Source organism: Rattus rattus, chromosome 4 (assembly GCF_011064425.1).
Source record: "Rattus rattus isolate New Zealand chromosome 4, Rrattus_CSIRO_v1, whole genome shotgun sequence".
Taxonomy (NCBI): domain Eukaryota; kingdom Metazoa; phylum Chordata; class Mammalia; order Rodentia; family Muridae; genus Rattus; species Rattus rattus.
In genome coordinates this window covers 23,208,078-23,233,196 of record NC_046157.1, presented here as the reverse complement: position 1 = coordinate 23,233,196, position 25,119 = coordinate 23,208,078, and the positions used below count along the sequence as shown (strand labels likewise).

Sequence of the window (25,119 nt, the reverse complement as noted above, 5' to 3'; positions counted from 1 at the left end):
CCTCATTTATTTATTGTGCCCAAACCGCAGCTTGTGGCCATTTTTCTGATTCTTTTTGCACCAACCAATGGTCTCTGTTCTTGCCTCATGCTGCCTTAAGGAATTAATCCAAGTCCTGGTTTCTCTTGGGCCCCATTTTCCTCCCTCTTCCCTCCCTCTCTCCTTCCCTCCCTCCCCCTCCTTCTCTCCCTCTCCTCCTCCCTCTCCCTCTCCTCCCTCTCCCTCTCCCTTTCCTCTCCTCTCCCTCTCCTCCCTCTCCCTCTCCTCCCTCTCCCTTCCTTCCTCTCCCCTTCTCCTCCTCTCCCTCTCCTCCCTCTCCCGTCCTTCTCCCCTCACTCTCCTCCCTCTCCCCCCCCTCTCCCTCTCCCTCTCCCTCTCCCTCCCTCCCTTCTCCCTCTCCCTCTCCCTCTCCCCCTCCCTCTTCCTCCCCCTCTCCCTCCCCCCCTCTCCCTCTCCCTCTCCCTCTCCCTCTCCCTCCCCCTCTCCCTCTCCCTCCCTCCCTCTCCCCCTCGCCCTCTCTCCTCTCCCCTCCCCCTCTCCCTCCCTCTCTCCCTCTCTCCCTCTCCTTCCCTCTCCCTCTCTCTCCCTCTCTCTCTCCCCCTCCCTCTCCCCCCCTCCCTCTCCCTCTCTCCCTCTCCCCCCCCCCCTCCCCCTCTCCTCCCCCTCCCCCTCCCCTCCCCTCCCCCCCCTCTCCCCTCCTCCCCCTCCCCCCCTCTCCCTCCCCCCCCCCCTCTCCCTCTCCTCTCCAGGGTCTCACTATGTAGCCTCGGCAGACCTGGACCTCACTACGTAGACCAGGCTGGCCTTGAATTCACAAGAGCTCTTCCTGCCTCTGCCTCCTGAGTGCGGGTGTAAAGGTGCACGCCATTAGGCTGCCCTGTCGTCTCTTAGCACTCTCTCCTGAATTCTAGTGTCTAATCTCCAGGCATTCAAGGTCTTGAGCTTTCGTTCTGATCCAGCACTCGGGGACCAGCCTCTTCTCTGCCACCGGCCATTCCTGTCCAGGATTTGTCTCCCTCCCTCTCCTATCTAAGAGGAACTGGCTATTCACCCTGTCTCTGATCAACTTCCCAGCCTAATCTGTGGAACACCTTGTTCTTTCTTGCTCCAAAGACTCGCCATGGCTGTCTGGGATTCCTGCCTGTGGCACGGCCACATTACTGCATGACTCACCTTTGCTCTCCCACACTTTCTAAATATTTAGCTCCAAAGGTTCCTCTCGGAGCTCCCTTGCCTCCCTTTCACTTTCCCCAGGACTGAAAGTGTTTTCTGATATCTTCTGTCTGTCCTTCTCCACATGTCCCTTGGTAGGGACAAGTTTTGTTCTCTCTTGTTCTCTGTCTCTGTTTCTGTTTCTTAATCTGTCTCTGTCTCTCTGTCTCTTTCTCTCAAAAATCACAAATACAAAAATAAAAATAAAAAAAAAGACATCAAATGAGAATAAGACAAAAGAGAAGAGAACAAAAGCAAACACACCGTGAAGTGAGGTTGCTACATCCATTTTCATTTTCCAACAACAGTTGCAAACAGCTTCTTGATTAATGGTGGGATCCTATTTCTCCTTCCCCCTCGCAGTTCTGGGACTCTGTTTGAGCACGTGCAGGTCTTGTATCTGCTGCCACGACCACTGTTAGTTCCTGTGTGTATCAGTCGGTCATGCTTCCTTGGACTCATCCACCACCCCTGACTCTTGGAATTTTTCTGCCTTTTCTTCCAAACAGGTTCCTGAGCCTTGAGCGGAGGATCTTGATAAACACGTTCCATTTAGATCTGAGTAATCCAAAGTCCCTTACTCCTTGTGTATGTCCGGTTGTGGGTCTCTGTGTTAACTCCCACCTACTGCAAAGAGAATCTTCTCCGATGAGGGCTGAGCAGAGAACTGATCTATAGACACAGCAATACGTCGCTGGGAGCCATTGATTGCTGTTCCTTCAGTAGGGGCAGTGTGAGGTTTGCCCTTAGCCCCATGAGCTGTCTAGTCTCAGTTTCTTGGCTACCTTGGCAGTGAGAGTATGGGATCCATCATTCTGTGCTGGGGTATTTTCTATCATTGTACATCACGTACCTCTCCAGTCAGACAAGGATATTTACAGGTATGCCCCTCGGGTTTTTTTTTTTTCCTTTTCTTTTTTTTAGGAGCTGGGGACTGAACCCAGGGCCTTGCGCTTGCTAGGCAAGCGCTCTACCATTGAGCTAAATCCCCAACCCCTGCCCCTCGGTTTTTTGTTTTGACCCTCACACTTAGCTTTCCTGAGAGGTCCTGGAATGAATGTATGAGTTGGAATAAACACACACACACACACAAACATACACACACAGAGACACACACTCACACACAAACATACACACACACTCACACACAAACACACACACTCATAGACACATACACACAGACACACAGACACAGTCACTGACACACACACAGACACACTCACAAACACACACACAGAGACACACACACACACACACACAGACACACACTCACACAGACACACACACACTCACATACTCTCACACACACACATACACACTCACACACAAACACACAGACACTCACATACACTCACATACACAGACACACACACACACACAAACACACACACAGACACACACTCACACAGACACACACACACTCACATACACACACTCATACACACTAACACACACACACAGACACACACACACTTATACACACACACACACACACACACACACACACCACACATCACACATCATACTGGATAAAAGATATTCTTTCAGTGAAAGCCACTGAAAACTGTTTTTCCTTTTGCTGACTGCACAACTTCTTGCCTACTATATTCTTAAAGATCACTGTGGTGGTTTGAATGCTTGGCCCATGGGGAGTCGCACTGTTAGGAGGTGTGGCCTTATTGGAGGAGGCATAGCCTTGTTAGAGCAAGTGCGTCACTGTAGAGGCGGAGCTTCGAGGTCTCATACATATGGTCAAGTCTGTCTGGCCAGTGTAGAGTCAGAGCCTCCTTCTGGCTGCCTGTGGAAGACATTTTCCTTCTGCTGCCTTCAGATCACGATGTAGAACTCTTGGCTTCTCCAGCACCATGTCTGTCTGTAGGCTGCCATGCTTCCCACCATGATAATAATGGACTAAACCTCTCAAACTGTAAGCCAGCCCCAATGAAATGTTTGCCTTTATAGGAGTTGCCATGGTCATGGTGTCTCTTCACATCAACAGAACGCTTGATTACTAAGACAACCACCCTAGTTCGACTGACTATAGCTGCGCTGAAACACTCAGTTTACAGCTCACCCACCATCATGGAGGAGAGTCAGGCAGGAGGTGAAGCAGAGGCCACAGAGGAACGCTTGCCTTTCTTCTATAACCCACGACCACCTGCCTGGAGCTGTCACCACCCACAGTGGGCTGCGTCCCCCTAAACAGACACGCTTGGGGGATAATCTGACAGGCAATTCCTCGGCCCGGGTTCTCTCTTCCCAGATCATGTCAGTTGACACAACTAGCCACACACGTGTCCTTCGATGGGGAATTTTTAAATTTTTGTTTCAGTTATCATTGCTGTTAACCATCAACGACTACTTTAAACACTGCAGACTCAGATCAGGTGTGGTGGCACAGGCCTGTAGACCCAGCACTTGGAAGGCAGAGGCAGGAGCATCTCTGTGAGTTGGAGGGTAGCCTGGTCTACAAAGTGAGTATCAGGACAGCTGGGGCTACACAGAGAAACCCCGTCTTTAATTTTTTTTTTTTTTCAGAGCTGGGGACCGAACCCAGGGCCTTGCGCTTGCCTAGCAAGCGCTCTACCACTGAGCTAAATCCCCAACCCCGAAACCCCGTCTTTAAAAACCAAAAGGAGACCCCTTTTCATTCCCATCTCCTCCTGAATAAGATCTAATTGCTTTAGATCAGAACAGATCCTCTTGCTGAGGACTCAAATTCAGTTCCCAATTACGACAAGGAATTAAAATTCCTTGAGAATTATATCAAGGCTATGACTTAAACTGGGGTCCTTCTAATGCTCACTGTTATAGTCTATGGGTCCTTCGCATTCTACAGTTGTAAGGTTTTGCTCTCCTCCCAGGCATCTACGTTCCTATGAATGTTTTGCTCACATCTCACAGAGTATGATTATATTCTTCCATATTACTGGTTATTTGCGGATGACACAGGCAGAAACTGCCGGTTTTTATGAATTTATCCCATATCATCAGGCTCCTGAACAATAACCAATTTTTAGTTTCCACCTGGTTTTCCTGGAAATTTGAAGCCATGTTAGTTTTGCTTTGAGAGTTATGTCTTGTTTTTTTGTTTTTGTTTTGTTTTGTTTTTTGTCTCTTGTTTTACTGCACAGAGCAGCTCCTTGACTAATAAATTATTAACAGTTCTGGTAACGCAGGCATGCTCTTTCCTTCCCGATTTCCCTGAGATAAAGTGTGCTTCTTTAGAGCATGTACCACTAGTTTTGGACGAGTCAGACCGCTGTTATTACTTTAGGAAGAAGGCACATGTCACCTCTGGCTTTTAAAAGTTTTGCTGTTTGTGTTGGTTTGGGTATTTTTTTTATTTGTATGTGTATTATGCCTGCATGCATGTTCTGATCACATGCGTGTCTGATGCCTGCAGAACAGGGTGTCCGATGCCCAGGCACCATTTGGGTGCTGGGAACTGAATTGGGGCCCTCGGTAAGCCGAGCCCTCTCTCCAGCCCCAGCTGTTTGTGTCCTAGTCAGAAAAGATACATTGCCATTGTCCTTTCAAGAACTAGGAAGGGAAACACTGCAGGGAGAAAGAGAGCATCTGCCTCTCTCTTTATTGTCCCTTGAGGCCTCTCAGCACAGACTCTGTGTGTGCTGTAGGCATTTTCAGAACAATGATCTCAATACACTCCTTCAAAACGGAAGAAAGTCCACCCAAGGAGCCCTGATCTGTACTGCCTATGTAAAAACTGCGTTGTTCTTATGCTGCCCCCAAGCAGGCTGGATGGCTATTTAGCTGTGAGTATGAGGAGTGGAAGGTACAGGTGCCCCTGCGAAGGCAGCTGCTGCCTCACAGGAGTCTGTGGAGCTCTGGGCCTCTGGCAGTTCAGGACACAGCCTGCTGAAGGACCCTGCTGAGCGTCTTCCCTGTGAGGCTCTTCAGAGGTGACCTGAGAGGCAGCCGGAACTAGACACTCAGTAAAAGAAAATGCGTCCAACACAAACAGGCAGAGTCAAAGGCTGGTCACTGCAGAATGAGCAGGATGCCATGCTGCGGCTTGGATAGGAACGTCCCCCATAGGCTCCTCGTTTGGAATGCTTGGTGTTTAGGGTGTGGTGTTACCGAATAAGGATTAGGAGGTGCGGACTTGTAGAAATGATGTCACGGGGGGGGGGGCTTTGGGGCTTCAAATGCTCAGGCCAGGCCCAGAGTCACTCTTTCCTGCTGCCTTCGGATCCGGATGTAGAATGCTCAGTTACTTCTCCAACATCACGCCCGCCTGGACGCCACCATGCTTTCCACCGTGATGACAATGGACTAAACCCTGACCCTGTAAGCCAGCCCCAGTTAAATGCTTTTCTTTATAAGAGTTGCCTTGGTCATGGTGTCTCATTACAGCAGTGACTTGGACACATGAGAATGAGGCCTGGGGAAACTGAGGCCCTTTTCGATTCTGGCCATCTGTTTACAATACTCTCAGCTTGTAAACATCATTCGTGGCTTTCCATCCAATGGTATTTGTTTTATGAAGTTGGATACACTTGAGTTTCCTGTATTTACATTTTGAAATTTCTATATCCTCTTGACTGTCCTACCCCCTTCCTCCTCCCCGTCCTCCTCCCTCCTCCCCTCCTCCCCCCCCCTCCTTCTCCCTCCTCCCCTCCCTCCTCCCTCCCTTCTCCTTCTCCTCCCCCTCTTCTCCCTCCTCCTCTCCCTCTTCCTCTTCTCTTTCTCCCTGTTCTTCCTTTTCTTCCACTACTTTTTCTTCTGTCTTTTTTTTTTGAGACGGGGATTTTTCTATGTAGCCCTGCCTGGCTGTTCTACAACTCACTCTGTAGACCAGGCTGGCCTGAGACTCAAAGATCTACCTGCCTCCCCCTCCCAAGCAATGGGATTAAAGCTGTGCACCCCCACCACCCGCTCGCTTTACCTGTTCTGATCAGTTTTGGTTTAAGGTTTATTTCGTTAGAACAGTGAGGCTTGCTTCTTTCCGGACTCCATTTGCTTGAAACATCTTCTTATACCCTTTAACTTAAGGCAGTGTCCATGTTGGGGTTATAGTTCTTATAGACAGCAAAATATTGGGTTGTCTTCTAATTCATAAACTAGTCAGTGTCTTTGATTAAGAAATTGAGACCATCAATTGAGAAGGTCACTGAAAAGTGTGATGATTCTTATCATCTTGTTGATTTTGCAGTGTTTTTTTAGTCTCTTTTGCTTAAACTGTCCCAGCACTGTTTTTTCCCATTAGGTCTTTTGGATGTTGTTGAAATTTTCCCCCCTTCATGCGCAAACTGAAGCATTTCTTCCAGCGTCTTCTATAGGGACGGTTTCATGGTCATAAGTTCTTTTAGCCTCCTTTTATCATGAGAATTTTTTCTCTATCCTTCAGTCATGACTGAGAACTTCGCTGCACACATTCACTAGTCTGGGCTTACATCTGTGTCCTTTCAGAACCCGAAATGCATTACTCTGGACATCTGGCTTCTAAAACTTCCATTGAAAAGTCAGCTGTGAAAAATGGTGAAGAGGTCTGTGTTCGAGGTGGTGTGAGAATGCTCGTACCCACCCACGCCCACAAACAACCCTTATCCCCAAGTACCTCTGTGTAATGGAGCATGTGTGTGTGCATATGTGTGGTGTGCATGTGTGTGTATGTTGTTTGTGTGTGTGCACATGTGTAGTGTGCATGCGTGTGTATGTTGTTTGTGTGCTTGTGTGCATATGTGTGGTATGCATGTGTGCATGTGTGTGTGTGTGTGTGTGTGTGTGTGTGTGTGTGTGTGCGCGTGCGCGCATATATGTGGTATTCCCAGTGGGATGAGTGCCCAGTGTTTTATTTCCCTGTATGAAGTGGTTGGTACCTACATAGACTTCATTATTGCTTTGATGTATTCTCTGTCTGTATATGTATAGAGAGAAGAGAGAGAGAGAGAGAGAGAGAGAGAGAGAGAGAGAGAGATTATATGACCCATGCAAATGAGCAGCTTCACAGTATATGCCCCATAATTCTTATTTCAGGAGTAGCTGGAGTATTTATACAACATTTCTTCTTAGGTCTTTATCTGCTTTTTTCCAGGCAGCTTGGGGTGTCTCTGTTTTTTCAAGATGTCTGGGAAGGGACTCCAGCTGTCTGAGCATGGCAAACACCGCTCTGGCATGCCGTGCCCATCCACTATGCCTTCCGCCCTGCGAAAAATCATTAGCTTACATTCCTTGAGCTAGCCTCAAAGGTCTGCTTCCTTATTTGGCCTCTTCCTCCTCCTGAGGCTGACTACCAAGATCCAGCTATCACAGTACTGAAGCCCAGCAATCAAAAGCCTCCTTTGACTCACCTAATTAACATGACCAATCAAAATTAGATACCTCATCCTAATACAGTGTTGTCCCGTGTAACTTTATAAACTGTGTTTTGCCTATAGTCATACCTGTCTCTTCTCTGTCCAGAGGTAGTCCTTTATGTCCAACCCCCCCCCCCGCCTCAACTTCCCCAGGACAAATATCCCTTCCCCACATCCCTTGTTCCCTCCCTCTTCTCCCTTGTCCTCCATCTCCTGTCTTTGTCACTTACTCCCTGCCCTTTGTCCTTCTGGAGCAAATAAATCTCCTTGTGCTGAGAGCTTGGTGTTGGGGTCTCGAACTGATACCGGTCCCTTCAGTCTGGGCTTGTCTGAGGAGACTCTCAGCTGATTTACTGTTTAGTTTCTCTCAGGAACTGTGGAGCCTAGTGAGTCTTACTCACTAGGGGACTTCTGGGATCTATGTTGAGTTTTTTCACTCCTCTGTCTTAATGATGCATGATGATGTGATTCAATCTCAGATAAAACGACACAATACCTTAAAGAAGCAAGTAATATCAACACTTTCCTACTAGAAGTGACACTTGCAGGTCACCATAGCACTTTGTGATTGTAAAAGTCCCTGAGTTTCAACAGTAAGTCTATAGGACTTCCCCAAGGATTCCTGAAATGTCTGTAGTAGTTGTTAGTCATTTTTGAACAAAGAATTTTATTGCACATGATTAGAACAGGGTGCTGCCTTCTAAGGCTGTTGCTGGCTTACTACGTTATCTCTTGGCTTTATAAAATGTATCCAGATTTAAAATGATAACTTTGTTCTATGTATAAAAAGGTTTCTTAATACAAAGAAAGAAAGAAAATGCTATTGACCCTTCTCTCACGGCTGTCTTTGTTTTGTGCTATTTAACGTTTTAACTGCAATATGATGTGAGATGTTTCTTCTCGGGTCCATTTTCTGTTCCATGGGCCTCATACCTAGACAGGCAACTCTTCTCATAGATTTGGTTACATTTCTTCTATGGTTTTATTGAAAATATTTTCTCTGCCTTTGGCATGGCGTTACTCTCCTATGCCTGTAAGTCAAAGGTTTGGTCTTTTCATGGTGTCTTGAAGATCTCTGTTCCAGTAATGCAGTTTGCTTTCTTAAGTTCTTCACTATCGTTGGTCCAATCCCTGTGCCTTGTCATTAATCCCTGGCATTCTGACATCAACATGATCTAGTCTCTGGCCGAGACTTTCCATTAAGCCTTTTGTTTGGCTCATTTAGTTTTCCACCCTCAGCTTCATTTATCTCTGGTCCTCTTCACTGTTTCCTCTTACTGAATTCTCTCTTCATATCCCGGGTTGCCTCTTCATTCATTCATCTGTCCATTTGGGGTCTCTGGAATTCATTTTTAGGAATTTACTTCTGTCCTCTTTAATTCATTCTGATGCCTGTGAATTCTTTCAAGAATATTTATGACTCTTCCTTTAAGTTCCTTGTCTGGAATCCCCTCTAAATCGGTCTTCAAGTTCCTTACCTTTTCTTTGGAGGAGACATAGTGTCTCGGGTTTCTATGCCGCCTGTGGCTTTACGGTGGGAGTTGTGCAACCTTCACTGTCTTAGTTAGGGTTTCCATTGCTGTGAACGACACCATGACTAAGACAAGTCTTATAAGGACAACATTTAACTGAGGCTGGCTTACTGGTTCAGAGGTTCACTCCATTATCATCAAGGCGGGAGCATGGCAGCATCCAGGCAGGCATGGTGCAGGAGGAGCTGAGAGTTCTACATCTTCAACTGAAGGCCTCCAGGAGAAGACTGGCTCTCACATAGTTAGGAAGAGAGTCCCATTATGCATCCCTACACTGACACACTTCCTCCAACAAGGCCACACCTCCTAATAGTGTCACTCCTGGGCCACACATATGTGGGTTCACCTTGTGACTTTTGGTGTGTGGCTCCCATCACCTATGTTTCATGTTTATTTGAGTCTTTGCCTGATGCTAACCCTGGACTGGTTAGGCTCAGCTGGGTTATTCGAAGTTCAGTCTTGAGGGTGTTTGGTACTGACTCTATAGGAGAGGGGTCCCCGGATTGGATAGGAGAAGGTGTGGCCTCTGACCTCACAAGTGGGTACTCCGTGTGAGTTGGGCAGAGACGGGTATGGGTTGCCAGAGTTGTAAAGGTTGTAGCCTCTGACCTGAGATGTGAACCAGTGCTTTAAGCAGGTACCTAATTGCTGGGAGCTGGGACACAGGCAGAGCCTCTAATAGGAGGAGTAGGCAGATTTGCCACACCACCTAGGAGGGCAGAGATGAGGGGGGCAAAGAGAGATGAGATGTGTATGATCTCTGACGTAGGGAGTAGAAAGTGCTCGGCACAGGAAAAGGGAAGTTAGAGGGGTGGGAGGGAGGCACAGGTGTGGTTCCTAACCTGGGCTGTTAGCTCTGTCCAGATGCTGAGATGCTGTGGGTATCAGACACCAGAGGCCTCTCGCACGGGGAGTGAGCTCTGCTTGGGTCCTGAGATGCTGAGGACTGGAATGCCAGAGACTAGAAAATGTAGTCTCAGACCTAGGGAGTGACTGCCAACTGGGTCCTGGGGCACTGGGAGCTAGGATACTGAAAGTGTGTGACTGAAACCTGGGGAGTGAGCCCACTCGGGTTCTGATGCTCTGAGAACAGGTTCCATTTGGTTTCTGAGGTATTTGTGGTTAGGCTGCTGGAGGGAGGGAGGGAGGTGTGGCACTAATCTCAGTAGTAGAGGTTTTATACAGGTCTCAAGATGCAGGACGGTGAATTACGTGTGGATCCTGAAGGGCTAGAGGTTAGAGTGATGGAATGAGGGAGACAACGAGGATGCTGAAAACAATCTCCACCCTGGAGGGCTGGGAGTTAGGATGCTAGCAGGAAGGAGAAAAGGCCTTTTAGTTGCAAACCAGGCTCTACCGAGGTCCTGAGATCCTGAGGTAGTAGGAAATGCACTTCTGTTCTGAGAGGCCAGGGTTAGAGGATGTCAGAGGAAGGATGATGGTGGTTGGGTTGGGGGGGGCACTAATCTGACCAACTAGCTCCAGTGAGGTCTGTGGTTCAGGGAAATGAGCGCCACACCTCTCCTGAGCTGCTCAGGGTTGCTGGGGAGAAGGAGACCCCTAGATGTGACTGCTAGAAGTGGGAGGGAATTCCATTCAGGTCCTGTGGTGCTGGGGGATTATAAGTCTATTCAGAAAATTTATACAGTCTTCCCCTCCCCTTTTGAAAAGGATCTTTTTGTAAACTTGGGTGGATGCCAGGCATAATGTGCCTGTTACACCTAGCTCACGGCCTCATTTTGTCTGATGTAGAACCTTTCCTCTGTTTTGTGTTGAGTTCCTTAGACTGGATGTCAATCTGTTGTCAGATAAACAGTCTGCAAATATTCTCTCCTCTTCTGAAATGTTTCTTTTCTGCCCTCGGAGCCCTGGCTTCCATGAGGAAGAGGGAAGGGAGGAGCACCTTCTCCCTGGCTTATCATCCAGAGGGTGACAGATGGGCTGGGAGGGTCTGAACCCCTGGGGGAAGAGCTTTTGGGAATGGAAATCCTGTTGACCTGGGAAACTTTTCACAGCTGACTCAGCTGAATTGGGGGATAGGTGACATTACCTCCTCAAGGTTAGCTGGCCTTTGAGTAGTGACACAGTTAGCCTCCACTGTCAACCTGACACCAACCTAGAGTTACTTGGGAAGAGGGGACTGTCAGATCAGGATGGATGGAGGCAACTTGGACATAGAAGAGGTGGAAAAGGAGCTTTGGGGATGGGAGATTCCCGTGGTTCAACTCTCCTGCCGCCTCCAGTCTCTCCAATGGGTAAAAGCCAACTGTGGTACAAATGCTGATCTTATCAGAGGCGGCCAGGAGCCTAACAGCCCACAGGTGCTAATTGTCAAGTCAGCTTTCCAGACTTGATTTTCACAGCCAACCTGAGGCAGTCAAGTGATTAACCCTTCAGGAACCTCACCAGAAGAATTGCTTCCCTCAGATTAACCTGTAAGGCATTTTCCTTATTGCTAATTGCTATAGGAGAGCCCAGCCCTCTGTGGGCATGCCGTCTCTAGGCAGGACAGGGCCTGGGCTTTATAAAAAAAGACAGCTGACCGTGAACCTGGGAGACAGTAAGCAGCTCTCTTGCTTCAGTTCTTGCCCTGAGCCCCTGTGCTGACCTCCCTTGACAGTGGACTTAACCTCTAAGATAAGCCTCTTCTAGATTGCATGGGGATCATGTGGCAGGGAAGGAGGTTCTGTCTGCTCTTTTACCCAAACTTCCTCCCCAGACTTCTGGGTCTCCTCCCCCTTCCCCCTCCCCCTCCTCTTCCTCCTCCTCCTCTCCCTCTTCCTCCTCCTTTTTTCCTCCTCCTTCTTTCCTCTTCCTCCTCCTCCTCCCTCCTCCTCCTCATCCTCCTCTTCCTCCTCTTCTTCTTCCTCTTCCTCCTCTTCATCCTCCTCTTCTTCTTCTTCTTCCTCCTCCTCTTCTTCCTCTTCTTCCTCCTCTTCCTCCTCTACTTCCTCCTCCTCCTCCTCCTCTTTCCTTTCTAGATGAGGTTCAAAGCGACTGCACTCAGGGAAGAGATGGCTCTGAAACTCTGATGTGGGGAGTTGTTCCCATGCCCCTGCCTTCCCTTATATCTTTTCAGACTGGTCCGGATTTTAGATTTAGGGGTACTGGCTTCTCTGGGGTCCTGGTACCTGTCTGTTTTTCTGACCGTGAAAAGAGGACTCCCACAGACAAGTGTAGGGGAGGTCAGAGATGATTCCTGCAGTGCGACTCTGCTTTACCCTCAGGGTCTGGTATTCAATTGAAAACCTTATTTTGGCATAGCCTTTTTCTCTCTGTGTGGAATTCTGAGCTACAATGCACCCAAAGGCTGTCATCTTCCCAAGATCTCCCCAGCCCCAGAAATGATACTGAATGCCAATCATTCCCATGAGTTTGCTAGCCATTGATCAAGTGTGACCCCTTCAGTCTACTCAGTGCCTCCATGGTCCAATCCCGACAGCGTCTTCTCATTTCTTCCTCCTGTAATAAGCTCTTGCCCATATTCTGGCATAAGTGTTCTGTCTAGGGTCCCTACTGTGCTTAAAAATGTCACAGTCACATTTTTCTTAACACCAATTCCAACACTCACACTTTCCCCGTGGGATGGCAGGTCTAGCATCGATCCCACACGCGAGTCTTACTCAAAAGGAGGAGGGTTCCCAGCATCTCCCTGAACAAACCTTTCATTCTGTGTTTTTCCCTTCTAGTCCAGGACGCACAGATGTAAACCTGGAGATGAGACCTGAGGAGAGGTGGAACCGTGTTGGCCTTGTACAACGTGAAGAAGCAGATTCTGTCTTGGAAGAGCCTATCAACGTAGATGAGGAAGATGGAGGTCTTCAAATCTGCCGTGTATGTGGGGACAAGGCCAATGGCTATCACTTCAATGTCATGACGTGTGAAGGATGTAAGGGATTTTTCAGGTATGATCACCTATCAACCCTCATGCACTTGCCGTATCGACACACTAGGTCACATCTAACTTGGGTTTTTCCGTGAACTTGCTGGACAATGTCTGTAGGTCTCAGCTTGATCTGGGGCCATGTGGTGAACCCAAGCCTACCCTCCTAAGTACTCCAAGAGAGCCACGTATACTTCAGAAGAATCCTCATCTTCAAGGATTCTTTCATCTTCTATCCAGGAAAGGATCATTTCCATTAAGTTAACACTTTGTTCCTCTATGTGTTCTTGAGTAAAATAAAAGGTCAGTAAAAAAGTAAAAATAAATAAGTAAAATAAAAAATGTAAAAGGCAAGTATTCAAATCACTCTTACAGTACACTTGTTAAGAAAGGGATGGCATAAAGTAAATCAAAACTAAGATAGTTCCATCTAGAAACAGAGTTTTAAAAAAAATCAAAAAATTTAACAAACTAAACCAAACTGATTCAAAAGAGGGAAAAAAATGTCCTACTTCACAGCATGTTAGGTCTGGAGAAAAGGTTCACCAACATCCAGATGAAGACTAGAAAGACCAGCGACAATTCAGCAAAGCCACTTTCAGCATTGGGACTCAGATCCAAGGCGGGACCTTCAGAAACAGAGAAGGTCTACAGTTCTCAGCTCAAGGCCATACTTCAGACAGTCCTATATTTCCAAGACAGCAGATTTTGGGTAACTTCTCTTGGGAGGACATCAACAAACATCTATTCGCTATGACTAGGCTATCAGCAATACACCAAGAAATTATTCTACCCAAGTCTAGCTCGGCGAACCAGTAGATTTATATCATTCTTAAGTCCTGAGGTGTCTCCATTCAGACCCTAGTTGAAGATACATTATTGATATTTCTCTTCACGACTTGCAGGCAACTCCAGAACAGAGTCCCCTCTGCTTACACTTTATATAACCTTTGAAAGTCCCTTTTGAGTTTGCAACTTCTAACTTAATGACCTTCCCAAGTGTTGTGAATCTGCCTCCTATATCCGGGCAGGGAACTGTTACAATCCAAAGGACTTCCTCCTTCAGCTCCTACATTCTTTCCCAGTCCTCTGAAAAGTTCCCTGAGTCGTGGAATGGATAATATGCATGTCTGATTATTTCCTTTCATTGGCCTAGAAGCACTGGGCCACCAGGCAATGGCAATGACACTGATGCTAATTTGACTGGTTATGAATCTCTAAAGTAACCACCACTCACTGCAAAAAGTTTCAACAACTAAGGCTGACAGCAAGCGGTGATCTGTAGGGACATTTAGGGAATTTAGCAGAAGTTTTCTACTGCTGGGATAGAACACTGTGACCAAAGGCGACTTGAAAAGGGGAAGATTCATTTGGCCCACATGTCTAAGTCAGTTCATTATGAAGATAAGTCAGGACAGAAACTCAGGGCAGCGATATAAAGGTATAAAGTAAGAACCGAATCAGAATGCATGGAGGAATACACAGTCTGCCTTCTTCCTCCTAGCTTACCTTTCTTCTACAACCTACACAGGTTAGAAGGGCACAAACCACCATGGGCTGGACCCTTCCCTCTCAGTCATTGATCAAGAAAATGCTCCACAGACTCAGGCACCGGCCAATCTCCGTTTTCTCAACTCAGGTGTCTCTTCCCAGATAATTCTAGTTTGTCTTAAATCGATGAGTCAAAAGACACAAAACAAAAACAAAGAAAACCGCCATTACTCGAATAAAATTGCTAGGCACATACATGTTTAACAAAGCCATAGCAGTCACCTTCAAGTGAGACCTATACTCTCTCTAGTTGTAAGATTTTGCCCTGGCTTAAGTACTAAAGAAGTATTCCCTCCTATGGATCTGGCCATAAAGCCAATAGAAAGATACTGGTTGCATCCATGACATTGGGCCACTACTGCACCGGCAGGCCTATCTTGCCCGCCATGCTTGTAGCAGAGCACACAGTGACTTAAGGGGGTAGGACTGTCAGCAACAATTCTCTTCCAGTAGCTTGCACAGCACTTTCCAATATCATGCAAGCCAGTCGTCCAGAACAAGCTTCCAGCTCAGCGCCAGCTTGGTTTCTCCACATTTACAATTAAAGCATGAAGTGTATTCCAGTAGAAATTGACCATCTAATTCCACCATGCAAGAGTGCAATAGTCTACAGTATGTAGGGCCTACCTAGTCAGAAAAATGTGAGGAGGTAACCCACCTCTGGCACTGAGATTTTCTTTCAATGATTGTATGACCCTGAGAGTACCTTTTTATACAACACACACACACACACACACACACACACACACACACACACACACAGTACCTTTTGTTTATAGTCTTTAATTTCTGCTGTAATAACTTATTCTTTAAATCAACTCAGTGCGTGTAGGGTTATGGAATTCCAGTGAATTGAATCTGGTTGCCTTCACCCCAGTTTTTGCATCATTAATTCTGAAATAACTATTCTTGTCAGTTCCTCGGGAAATCCAACACAGAACACTGGGATTTATAAGAGACCCTGAAGAGTAGCTTCACTCATTGTTTATTTGCATGGGAATGCTTGGAAGAGGCCTGTGGCTATGTCTACACACGAGAGCATGTTTCATAAGCCTAGGCCTTGTACTCTATCTGCGAATCCTAGATGAGATAGGTCGAATAGGCTGAACTACATATTTGCACCACCAATAGCATCCATCTGTTGAGGCCGCGATCGGGAACAAGCCTTACATGTCTGGATACTATGCAGAATATCAGGACACCTCACGAGAATACAGTGACTTTTATCTGTTTCCTAACCTTTGCTAGCTGCCCTCTGACCAGACGGTGTAGGAATCAAATGAACGACCTCTACTGGGGCCTGAGGCCAGATGGCCCGTATTTGGGTAAGCCCATCTGCTTTCTGAGGAGACTCAATGGGGTGTGTGTGCTCACTGAAAACTATGAGGGGCTCTGTCTGTTGTCGAATGCTATTACATAGCCCCTTCCACATCTGTTTGTCCTCACTGTGGCCAGACCAACAACTCCGAGTCCTCCATTTCCCCAGCGAGTCATCCTTCAGGTCAGGCCTCTGCACGTCCAGCACGGACTGTTCTGGCCTTGTCTCATGAGCTACGGTCATTCGAGTTGCTCACCAGCTACTCTTCCTCCTCCTCCCATCAGCCACTTGGTGTCAGTGTTCGTCTCTATGGCAGCAGCCATCCATTCCTGTTTGTCGTCCCTACTTGTGCGGGCCGCCTGGGTATCAGGCGCTACGAGAGTAGGTGTTGACCTTTACACCACTTCCTTTGGCCCAGATGTTGGTTTACTTGGGGGTGGGGTTCTGAAAACTCAGAAAAACACTGGTCCCAGTGCTGACATCACGGCCCGGGTGGCAGAGGAGATGGCACACCACGCAGCCGTGAACAAGCATGCCACCTCTGCAGCATCTGATTCTGTGTCATCCAAATGGCCTTCGGTCCAGAACCTGGTCATACGAGATGCTGTCACCATCGCCGCAGCACAGCTGGTGACCGGTCCTGCTCTTAAGTCTCACAGACGCCTTGTCACTGCTGTTCTAGTGACCTCCCTCTCCGATGTGGGTTAGCACCACACCAGAACTGCTTGTTCAGGTGGCTTTTGTCATGCCCTTCCTTCCAGCCCTCTAAGTTGCTGGTGACTTCTAGCACAAAGGGATCCTGAGGCATTGTGAGCTACAAGTATCGATCTTTCTTAACTTCTTTCTGAACCAATCCGCACAGTACCTCCCTCTTATCAAGTTACACGAAGGATAGGCAACCTGGATAACATGGAGTACAAACGTCACCAAGACCCCAGGAGCTCCAAGAACACCGGTAGCCATTGTACACCCACAGGCACAGGTGCTGTAGAATCTTTTCAACAATACCATCGTCTACTGTCGGCGTCTCGCCCGGCCATGTGTTCCTAAGAACTTCCTGCCTGGTGCTAGCTGATTTCCACCCGCATTTCTTTAAATGTACTGGCGTGTGTTTCAGACGCTTCTCTAAACCTTTAACTGGTGTAAGCTACTCAGGGGCTAACATCGTATCACCTGTGTAATGAAGCCTCGTCTTACAGAGGGATGGGATTAACAAAGCGAGGGCCACCCTTTCACAGCAAACAGCAAGACTATGGAGGTGATCCTGGAGGTAATAAGTCCTCTCTGATGGTCCTGGAGAATGCAAACCGCTCTTGGCACTCAGCAGCTAAGGGATGGGGGAGAGAGTGTTAGCAAGGTCCAGGACAGCATTGGGGGGGCTCCATCACTTGTATTAGTTGTTTTGTCAGGAAGAGCAGTGTTGGGTGCAGTGGATGCTAGGGGAAGAGCATGGCCCATTCCCCTCCAATCCAACCAGATTCCCCTCCAGTCATCTGCTTCCTCTCAGTCCACTCTGCACTGCTGGAAAGGCATCAGTCAGGAATAATGCCCACCTCTTCCAGTTCCCTGATGGAATCAATATTGTTACATAGCCGCAGCCTGAGGTCGGCAGCTTCCCAGGCTCCCTTCCTGCCCAACCAGGGGAGAAATGCATTCAGTAAGCTCTACTTTGCGGAGGGAGGACAGTGACCCAGTCCTGGGACGAGCTTAGTCCTTCTCACCTACCCCACGGTCCCTGTCTCTGTCCACTGCTGTCCACTCTCCCAGTCCTTTGGGATATGTCATGAAATAGGATTCGCTTGGTTGAGGATCCTAATAAAACCCAAGTGCTTTACACGTGAGTAAGGGAACGAGGAGTCCACCATTCAACTCGGTGCTTGGGATTTCCAAGCATGGCCCTCATTGTGGGCAGCATTTGGCACCCCAATCAGAGGAGCATCTGACAGAGGTCCAATTCTGCATCTTCTTTGTTCATACCCGGGGTTACGGTGGGGCCACCTGTAATCATTCACTTTCCCCGTATTTCATCTCCCTTTAATGCTTTAGCACCTTAAGAACCCCATTTACACAACAGTCTAAATTGTTCAGATCCACCAAAGCCTCCTCTACCCCGTAAAGATCCTATCCTAACCACAGGGCACAGCAAAGCTAAAGCCCCATGATATCCCTGAGGTCCTTATTAAGGAACCTTTTAACTTCTTAATTCTCATGTCAGTACACTCCTACCTGGCCTACAAAATGGAACTAAAACCCCTGCCTGTCTCGTGCTTAATTCTCTCAGTAACGGCCCCTATTGTTCCTCTGCCTTCTAGTCCCCACATCCATGGGGACTCTGCCAGTGATAGAAAATCGTGCGATGGACACATGAACCACTCCCTGAGGAACCAACATTCCTCATATGGCTTCCGGTTACGCAGCTTTTGCCTCCCAGAAATGACGCTCAATCTCGCCACTTCTACCTTACTCAGATTGGTCCCAGCTACTCACACGTCCCACAGCCTCAAAAGCCAGAGTGCGAGAGGCTCTCTCATTCCTTGTTTTTGTCTTTCTCAGTTCACTCGGATCTAAGACATTGTGTTTCCTGGTTATCATGGTTTCCTGAGGTGGGCCATTATCAAGGACTCTCAGTGCTGAATCATGGGATTTCTCTCTTCCTCTGTATTAAAGACTGAACTGAACAAGGTCTTCTATCATTCCTACCCCACCTCCCCTCACCCCTTATAGTCCATTTCTCTCCATGCCTTCCCAGTTTGGGATCCCAGGAAGACCTCTTTTCTTCCTCATAGGTCTTTCCAGGTGTAAGAGATGACAAGCCAAACGTCCACCCCTCACTCACTCTGTCCATATTTCTCATCCACTGGTGTGGATGATGTTAGGGTGTTACCTGTGTTTCTTTCTCAATATACTTCCTCCCTTTCCAACGGGGCTCTCTGGCCCATCATCAGTTTGCAGAGTGTCCCCATACTTGAGCGTCAGTCCCCATTTACCGAGGGGATTTGTCACTCTGTGTCATGTAGAGGAAAACAGCTACCCGGGGTCCTCCCCCAAGGATTCTCTACTCCCAGATAGCTCAGCCTGAGCCGCATCTCTTATCCCTCTCTTTGGGGGCCATGAAATTGGTCCTCCCACACACACTTTGGTTCTGTTGGTCCTTGCTCAAGTACCCATGCGTCACCAAACCCTTCCAGAGGAGACCTGAACAACTATGTACCTCAGGTTGGGCAGTTGGTGACAGATCAAAGAAATGATTCCACAGAGGTCTAGCTTGCTGAATGGCTGAGTTTCTTGGAGACACTTGGCTGAGGGGTTAATTCCAGGATCGTGGATGACTTGGGCAGGGGTAGCACTGAAAGGTCCCGCCGTATCCCAGTGGATGTCTGACAGGAGCAGCATCAGTGAGGTTTCCCTGCACAGTTTGCAGTTAGCCAACCCCCCCCACCCCGAGTCTCCTCTCCCCTAGAAATTGCTTATTGTTTATATAACTTTGGGAAGAGGGGTGTCTGGAGTCTTTCATTTTGTGAGCATCGTGAGTCTTTTGAGCCTCCCTTATCCCCCCGAGGGTGGAAGGTTCCAGTCTAACTTGGCAGTCACCCCCACCCCCGAGTTTTTGGTAGTGATTAGTCTTCTGAATGGAAATGAATGTTCAAGCCAAGGCCCCATCCTGCAATCCCAAAGATGTGGGGTGCTAGTCATCATATGGAAAGGAGCTCAGCAGGGTTTGTCCCTCACAGGAGAACTTATGGTCCTTGATGATTCCAAAGGGGCCATGCAGCAAACCCTATGATATGATCAGGCCAGTGTCTCCAGATCCCTGACTTTGGGGATAATGCAGTCATGGGGTTACTTGGGGGATTAATCTCAGGTCGCTAGGGCTAACTCTACCAGGATAGATCCAAAGGCACAACGATCCAGGAGACACGATCATTGACTGCATGGGCTGCAGTGGAGTAACACACCTCAGGAGTGCCAAGCCACATCCAGTCACAGGTCACAGAACACTTAGATCGACTCGTGGGACCATAAGAGAATGGTGAGACCGACTGAAATGAGAAATCTGAGTCTCCTTAGCTGAGGAGCCTGCATTTTTCTGTTTTGCCAACCCAAGAGCTCTGGTTGTAGTCTGGCTTCACTTGGAAAAGCATAGGGCCAGGAAACCCACACAGTAAAAAGGATGCTTATCCCAGGGGTAAAAAAATTTGGTCTGGAAGACACCACCCTATCATGTAGGTTAGAGCTGGCTTCAGCCTACTTCTGAATCAGTAGCAAAGAACAGCGGTTAAATTGAGCTGAGCTAAGCACGTACCACAAACCCACTCACGAAGGCAGGTTCTGGTTCTTCAAGACAGAAAACCTGGCTTCTACATGGACTGCTCCTGGGGGTGTGAGAATCCTCCCTGTTTGGGTGCCATCCTGGCATACCTAGAGGGAGGTGCGGCATCTGTGCTTGGGAACTTGGCTCCTAGTCAAGCAAACTTGTCACTTACCAAGCAAAGTTTGTCACTGACCTTTGTCGATGACCAGTCTCCTTCACTGCTCCAGGGGGTGGCAGATGAATATATCTCGGGGTTGGTTTTGAAAACCAAGTCTCTAAAGCTATACAAAACATGTAGGCCAGCATCTGATACACGGCGTGCTTCTGCTGTACACCGGTCCCCTTTAGCCATCCTGGGGGGGGGGGACTGTGGGTAGCATCAGGCTTCTTATCTAGGTCTGCAGAGATGGGAGTGTGACACCCATGACAATACTCCCAGGCCGATGGATGGTCTGAGCTCCACAAGCTTCAGAGCTCAGGCCGGCCAGGCACCGTGTCTTCAGCCTCAGGTGCGGGGCTCCCAGCATCCCTCTCTCTGTTTCTATCCTTCCAAGTCAGTTTCCCTCAGCTCCCACACTGGCAGAACAGAGAGAGGCCAGAGCCAAGGCATCACTTGGGTCATCCAGATGTGGAGATGAAGAACAACCAAGTTGGGGCATCAATAGATCGTCAGTCTTTGGTGGGAAACTCAGGATGGCTGAGCTGTAAAGAAGTGGTCTGAGACTTCCGACGTCACTTACAGCCTGCCTGCAGGCGCCTCTCTACCAAGGCCAGTGGCCCTTCCGCACCCTTCGGGCTGGTGACAAAAGAAGACCCCCACCCCACATACATGCACTCTACTCTATAGAACTCCCAGCCTCCCCACCCCAGACCAGTCGGAGCTCGAGAGGGGAAAGGGTTTCATATGTTAAGAAGTTGCTGGTCGGTGGAGGGTGGGAGCAATGTGTGGGGGGAACGGATGTTCTGTAGCTTCCTCTTCCAAGGGGAAACCCAGTTAGAAACCATCTCCATGGGTACCACGAGTAACAAGGCTACGAGGAAGGGTGGGATGTATTTAAGAAAAAGGCCTAGAGCCTGCATTTGACTCGTTCTCGGAAGAGACTCGGGGGCTATAGGTGCCGGTGAAAAGCACAAGCTTCATTTTCTTCAGAAAGTCTCCTCTCTCGAGTCCTTGACCTTGGGGTAGAGCAACAATCTACACCTGCCCCATAAAATCCCTGCTGTGCGCTACCTGCTGCTGGCAGGGGCTGAAGACCAGTCATGTGGCCTGTAGTGTCTGGCCCCGGAGCTGAGTGGCCCTCATAGACTACCTGATTCTCTTTCTTGTCCCACAGAAGGGCCATGAAACGCAATGTCCGGCTGAGGTGCCCCTTCCGCAAGGGGACCTGCGAGATCACCCGGAAGACACGACGGCAGTGCCAGGCCTGCCGTTTGCGCAAGTGCCTGGAGAGCGGCATGAAGAAAGAGAGTGAGTGGCCGCGGAGCAGGCGGCTCAGGCTTGGTGGATGGGGCAGTTGCTAGAGAGCAGAGGCGCCAGTGTGTGTCTGCGCCACAGCACCTGAGCGCATGCGCATTTGTGAGCCTGTGGGACTTGGTGATTCAAGGTACCAGTTCTCTGTTACAGGAAGTGTGGTGGGAGATGCAGGTCAGGGCTGTGTCCTCAATTTCCTCTCAGCTGTCCCTGCGTGATTCCTTTTGTCCCCAGTCATTACTGTTGTCCTGGCAGTGTATGGGGGTTGAGAGAGGTAGAAGACCCTGCCGGGGCACATATACCGAGTCCTCTTTGTTAACACACAGTGATCATGTCTGATGCCGCTGTGGAACAGAGGCGGGCCTTGATCAAGAGGAAGAAGAGGGAAAAGATTGAGGCTCCACCGCCTGGAGGGCAGGGGCTGACAGAAGAACAGCAGGCGCTGATCCAGGAGCTGATGGACGCTCAGATGCAAACCTTTGACACAACTTTCTCCCACTTCAAGGATTTCCGGGTAGGGGGCTTAGAACTGTGACCACATCCATGGCTACGCCAGCTCCTCAAAGCCCAGGTCACTTTCCCAGGGTGTCTTGTGGTCAGAGGCATCAGAATATCCTGAGAACTTGCTAGAAACGTATCTTGCTCCCGACCTCAAACTCTGGGATGGGAAACCTTTTGGTGATTCCCCAGCCGACTCAGGTTGGAGAATCTTCTCTGTCCTCAGTGGGTAGGAACTGGGTTAAAATTAAGCAGAGGCAGACATGTTGCCCTCCCTGAGACATGAGGAAGAGTCAGGAAGAGAAGGGGTACGGACTTCCTGTTGGCTAGCTCTGTCTTTGCTCCCAGTGTCACCAACCCCCTCCTGCACTCCCCCTGAACGGTGACAAGTAGCTCAGGTGACTGGAGTAGCACAGAAGAATGGTCTAGCCTCAGGTGACTGGACTAGCACAGAAGAATGGTCTAGCCTCAGGTGACTGGACTAGCACAGAAGAATGGTCTAGCCTCAGGTGACTGGAGTAGCACAGAAGAATGGTCTAGCCTCAGGTGACTGGACTAGCACAGAAGAATGGTCTAGCCTCAGGTGACTGGACTAGCACAGAAGAATGGTCTAGCCTCAGGTGACTGGACTAGCACAGAAGAATGGTCTAGCCTCAGGTGACTGGACTAGCACAGAAGAATGGTCTAGCCTCAGGTGACTGGACTAGCACAGAAGAATGGTCTAGCCTCAGTATGTGTATCTCCATTTATAGCTGCCAAACAGAGGGATGCTGAGGGTACACTTTGCAAAAAGGCTGTCCTTCCCCTTCCTTCACACTGACAAGGCAGGCGTATGACTATATTAACTCATAGAACACACGTGTCAGGAGACAACCTGAGAGAAGAAACACGGGCTCTGTGTAGGCATGGATGCACTCGCGTGCGCACGCCCGTGACCGTGACTGCAGCCGGTCACCTGGAGCCTATGTGGGGACTTGTCTATGACAGCACAGTGCCCCCTCATCTCTTTGCCTTCTGCCCTTCATCCCAGCTGCCCGCGGTGTTTCACGGTGACTGCGAGCTTCCAGAGCTTCTGCAGGCCTCACTGTTGGAAGACCCTGCCACATGGAGTCAAATCATGAAAGACAGTGTTCCAATGAAGATCTCTGTGCAGCTGCGCGGAGAAGACGGCAGCATCTGGAACTACCAACCTCCCTCCAAGAGCGACGGGAAAGAGATCATCCCCCTCCTGCCGCACCTGGCCGATGTGTCAACCTACATGTTCAAGGGCGTCATCAACTTCGCCAAAGTCATATCCCACTTCAGGTAGGTCCCGAAGGCTGAGTGAGCAGATGTAGAAAGTAAGAGGAAATGGTCAAAGCTGCAAAGAACCTGCACCAACCCCCATGAACTTGGGAGAAACCGGTGCCAAAAGGCACTGTGCTGTCCCAGTCAACGGAGGACCACTGCTGCTGGAGAACGAGCCCCCTCCCAGGATGGTTCAGTGGCTCCGTTGCCTTCCCATTTTGGGATGGGAGCTAATGGTGTCCATTTTGTAGGGTTGATGTGTAAAATAATAGAACATCTGAAGAAGATTAGTACATGCTGGTCATCAGACCTTCCTGTCCCCCATAAGGACAGAAACCATGACTGGACAATCTCAAAGTAGGAGTTGAGTTGGCAGGAAAAGAAGGAGGTTCTTAGAAGAAGAAGAGACAGACGTAGGATTTCTAATTGTCTGCCATCAAGCAGGCCATGGGGAAGGTGGACAGTCCTGTAATCTAACAGACCACACCTCCCCAGAGCTGGCCATGGAGCCATCAACCATGACACATGGTGTCAGCAAGAGAACCAGCTGGAGTGATGGGAACCACTCCTCCACAAGATGTAGTCTGCAGTGCTAGGGGTAATCTGCACTGCAGTCTTCCACCTTGCCCTGCCCAGCCTGGTCCAGTGGGATTGAATCACACTTGCAGGAAGCGCATTGTCAGGCAGGGAGCAGATAATAGGAGTGGAACACGAGGCTGTCATCACTGGAGAGAAACATTACTGGGAACGTGGATGTGTTAAATTTAAATCAGGTAGCAGATATTTCCAGTGCAGGGTATGACATGCATAGAAGGATTCCACCCTGTAGACACACTTCTGGGAAGACACTACTTGACCCAAAAACTCATCAGGGTTTTCTTAAAGGGGCAATCATTCCAGGTAGGCAAACAGAGGCAAAAGCTTATGAGGCTAACAAGGAAAAACCAGGGGTTGGGGATTTAGCTCAGTGGTAGAGCGCTTGCTTAGCAAGCACAAGGTCCTGGGTTCAGTCCTCAGCTCCAGGGGGGGTGGGGGAGGGGTGAGGGCAAAATAACAAGGAAGAACCGAGACATCAAGTGTTAGTTAGAGGCTGTGTAGGGTGTCAGAAGAGATGGGCTAGGCTGTAAGGGGGCTGGACACAAAGCTAAGGAAGCTCGGAGAGCTTCCAGAGGTAGTAGGAGAGCAGATCTTGGTGAGCGAAGTAACCTGATGGCCTGGATTACGAGGGAGAGAGATTGGGGATGACCTGGAAGGAACTGCATCCTCAGGAGGAGGCAAGCTACTCCACCCCTCTTTCCTTCAACTTTTGGATTATGAGCTAGGGACTGGTGCCAGCCCCTGGACAGCCTGCTTAGGGGCTGCCAACCCCTCCTGTCCTTGCTGCCAGGGAGCTGCCTATCGAGGACCAGATCTCCCTGCTGAAGGGGGCCACTTTCGAGATGTGCATCCTGAGGTTCAACACGATGTTCGACACGGAAACAGGAACCTGGGAGTGCGGTCGGCTGGCTTACTGCTTCGAAGACCCTAATGGTGCCCAAGAGATGCCTGGCAGGGGGAGGGAGGGAAAGAGCTCCGTGAGAGACACCTGGGTTCTTGGGGCAGGTTCCTGAGGTACTGGCTGTCTACTCTATGTGCATCCACAGGCGGCTTCCAGAAACTCCTGCTGGATCCGTTGATGAAATTCCACTGCATGCTGAAGAAGCTACAACTGCATAAGGAGGAGTACGTGCTGATG

At 49.0% G+C, this 25,119-nt stretch overlaps 1 protein-coding gene across 1 annotated transcript in view; it reads left to right on the top strand.

Annotated features, from left to right (window-relative positions):
* Nucleotides 1-25,119, top strand: part of Nr1i2 (nuclear receptor subfamily 1 group I member 2) — a 39,869-nt gene that overhangs the window by 10,924 nt on the left and 3,826 nt on the right. Inside the window, exons 2-7 of the mRNA XM_032900193.1 lie at nucleotides 12,754-12,969; nucleotides 21,463-21,596; nucleotides 21,926-22,113; nucleotides 23,128-23,402; nucleotides 24,772-24,914; nucleotides 25,028-25,119. The exon at nucleotides 25,028-25,119 is cut by the window's right edge and continues 25 nt beyond it. Of these exons, the coding sequence (XP_032756084.1) occupies nucleotides 12,782-12,969; nucleotides 21,463-21,596; nucleotides 21,926-22,113; nucleotides 23,128-23,402; nucleotides 24,772-24,914; nucleotides 25,028-25,119 (1,020 nt within the window). The 5' untranslated portion in view covers nucleotides 12,754-12,781. The remainder of the gene's footprint in view (nucleotides 1-12,753; nucleotides 12,970-21,462; nucleotides 21,597-21,925; nucleotides 22,114-23,127; nucleotides 23,403-24,771; nucleotides 24,915-25,027) is intronic.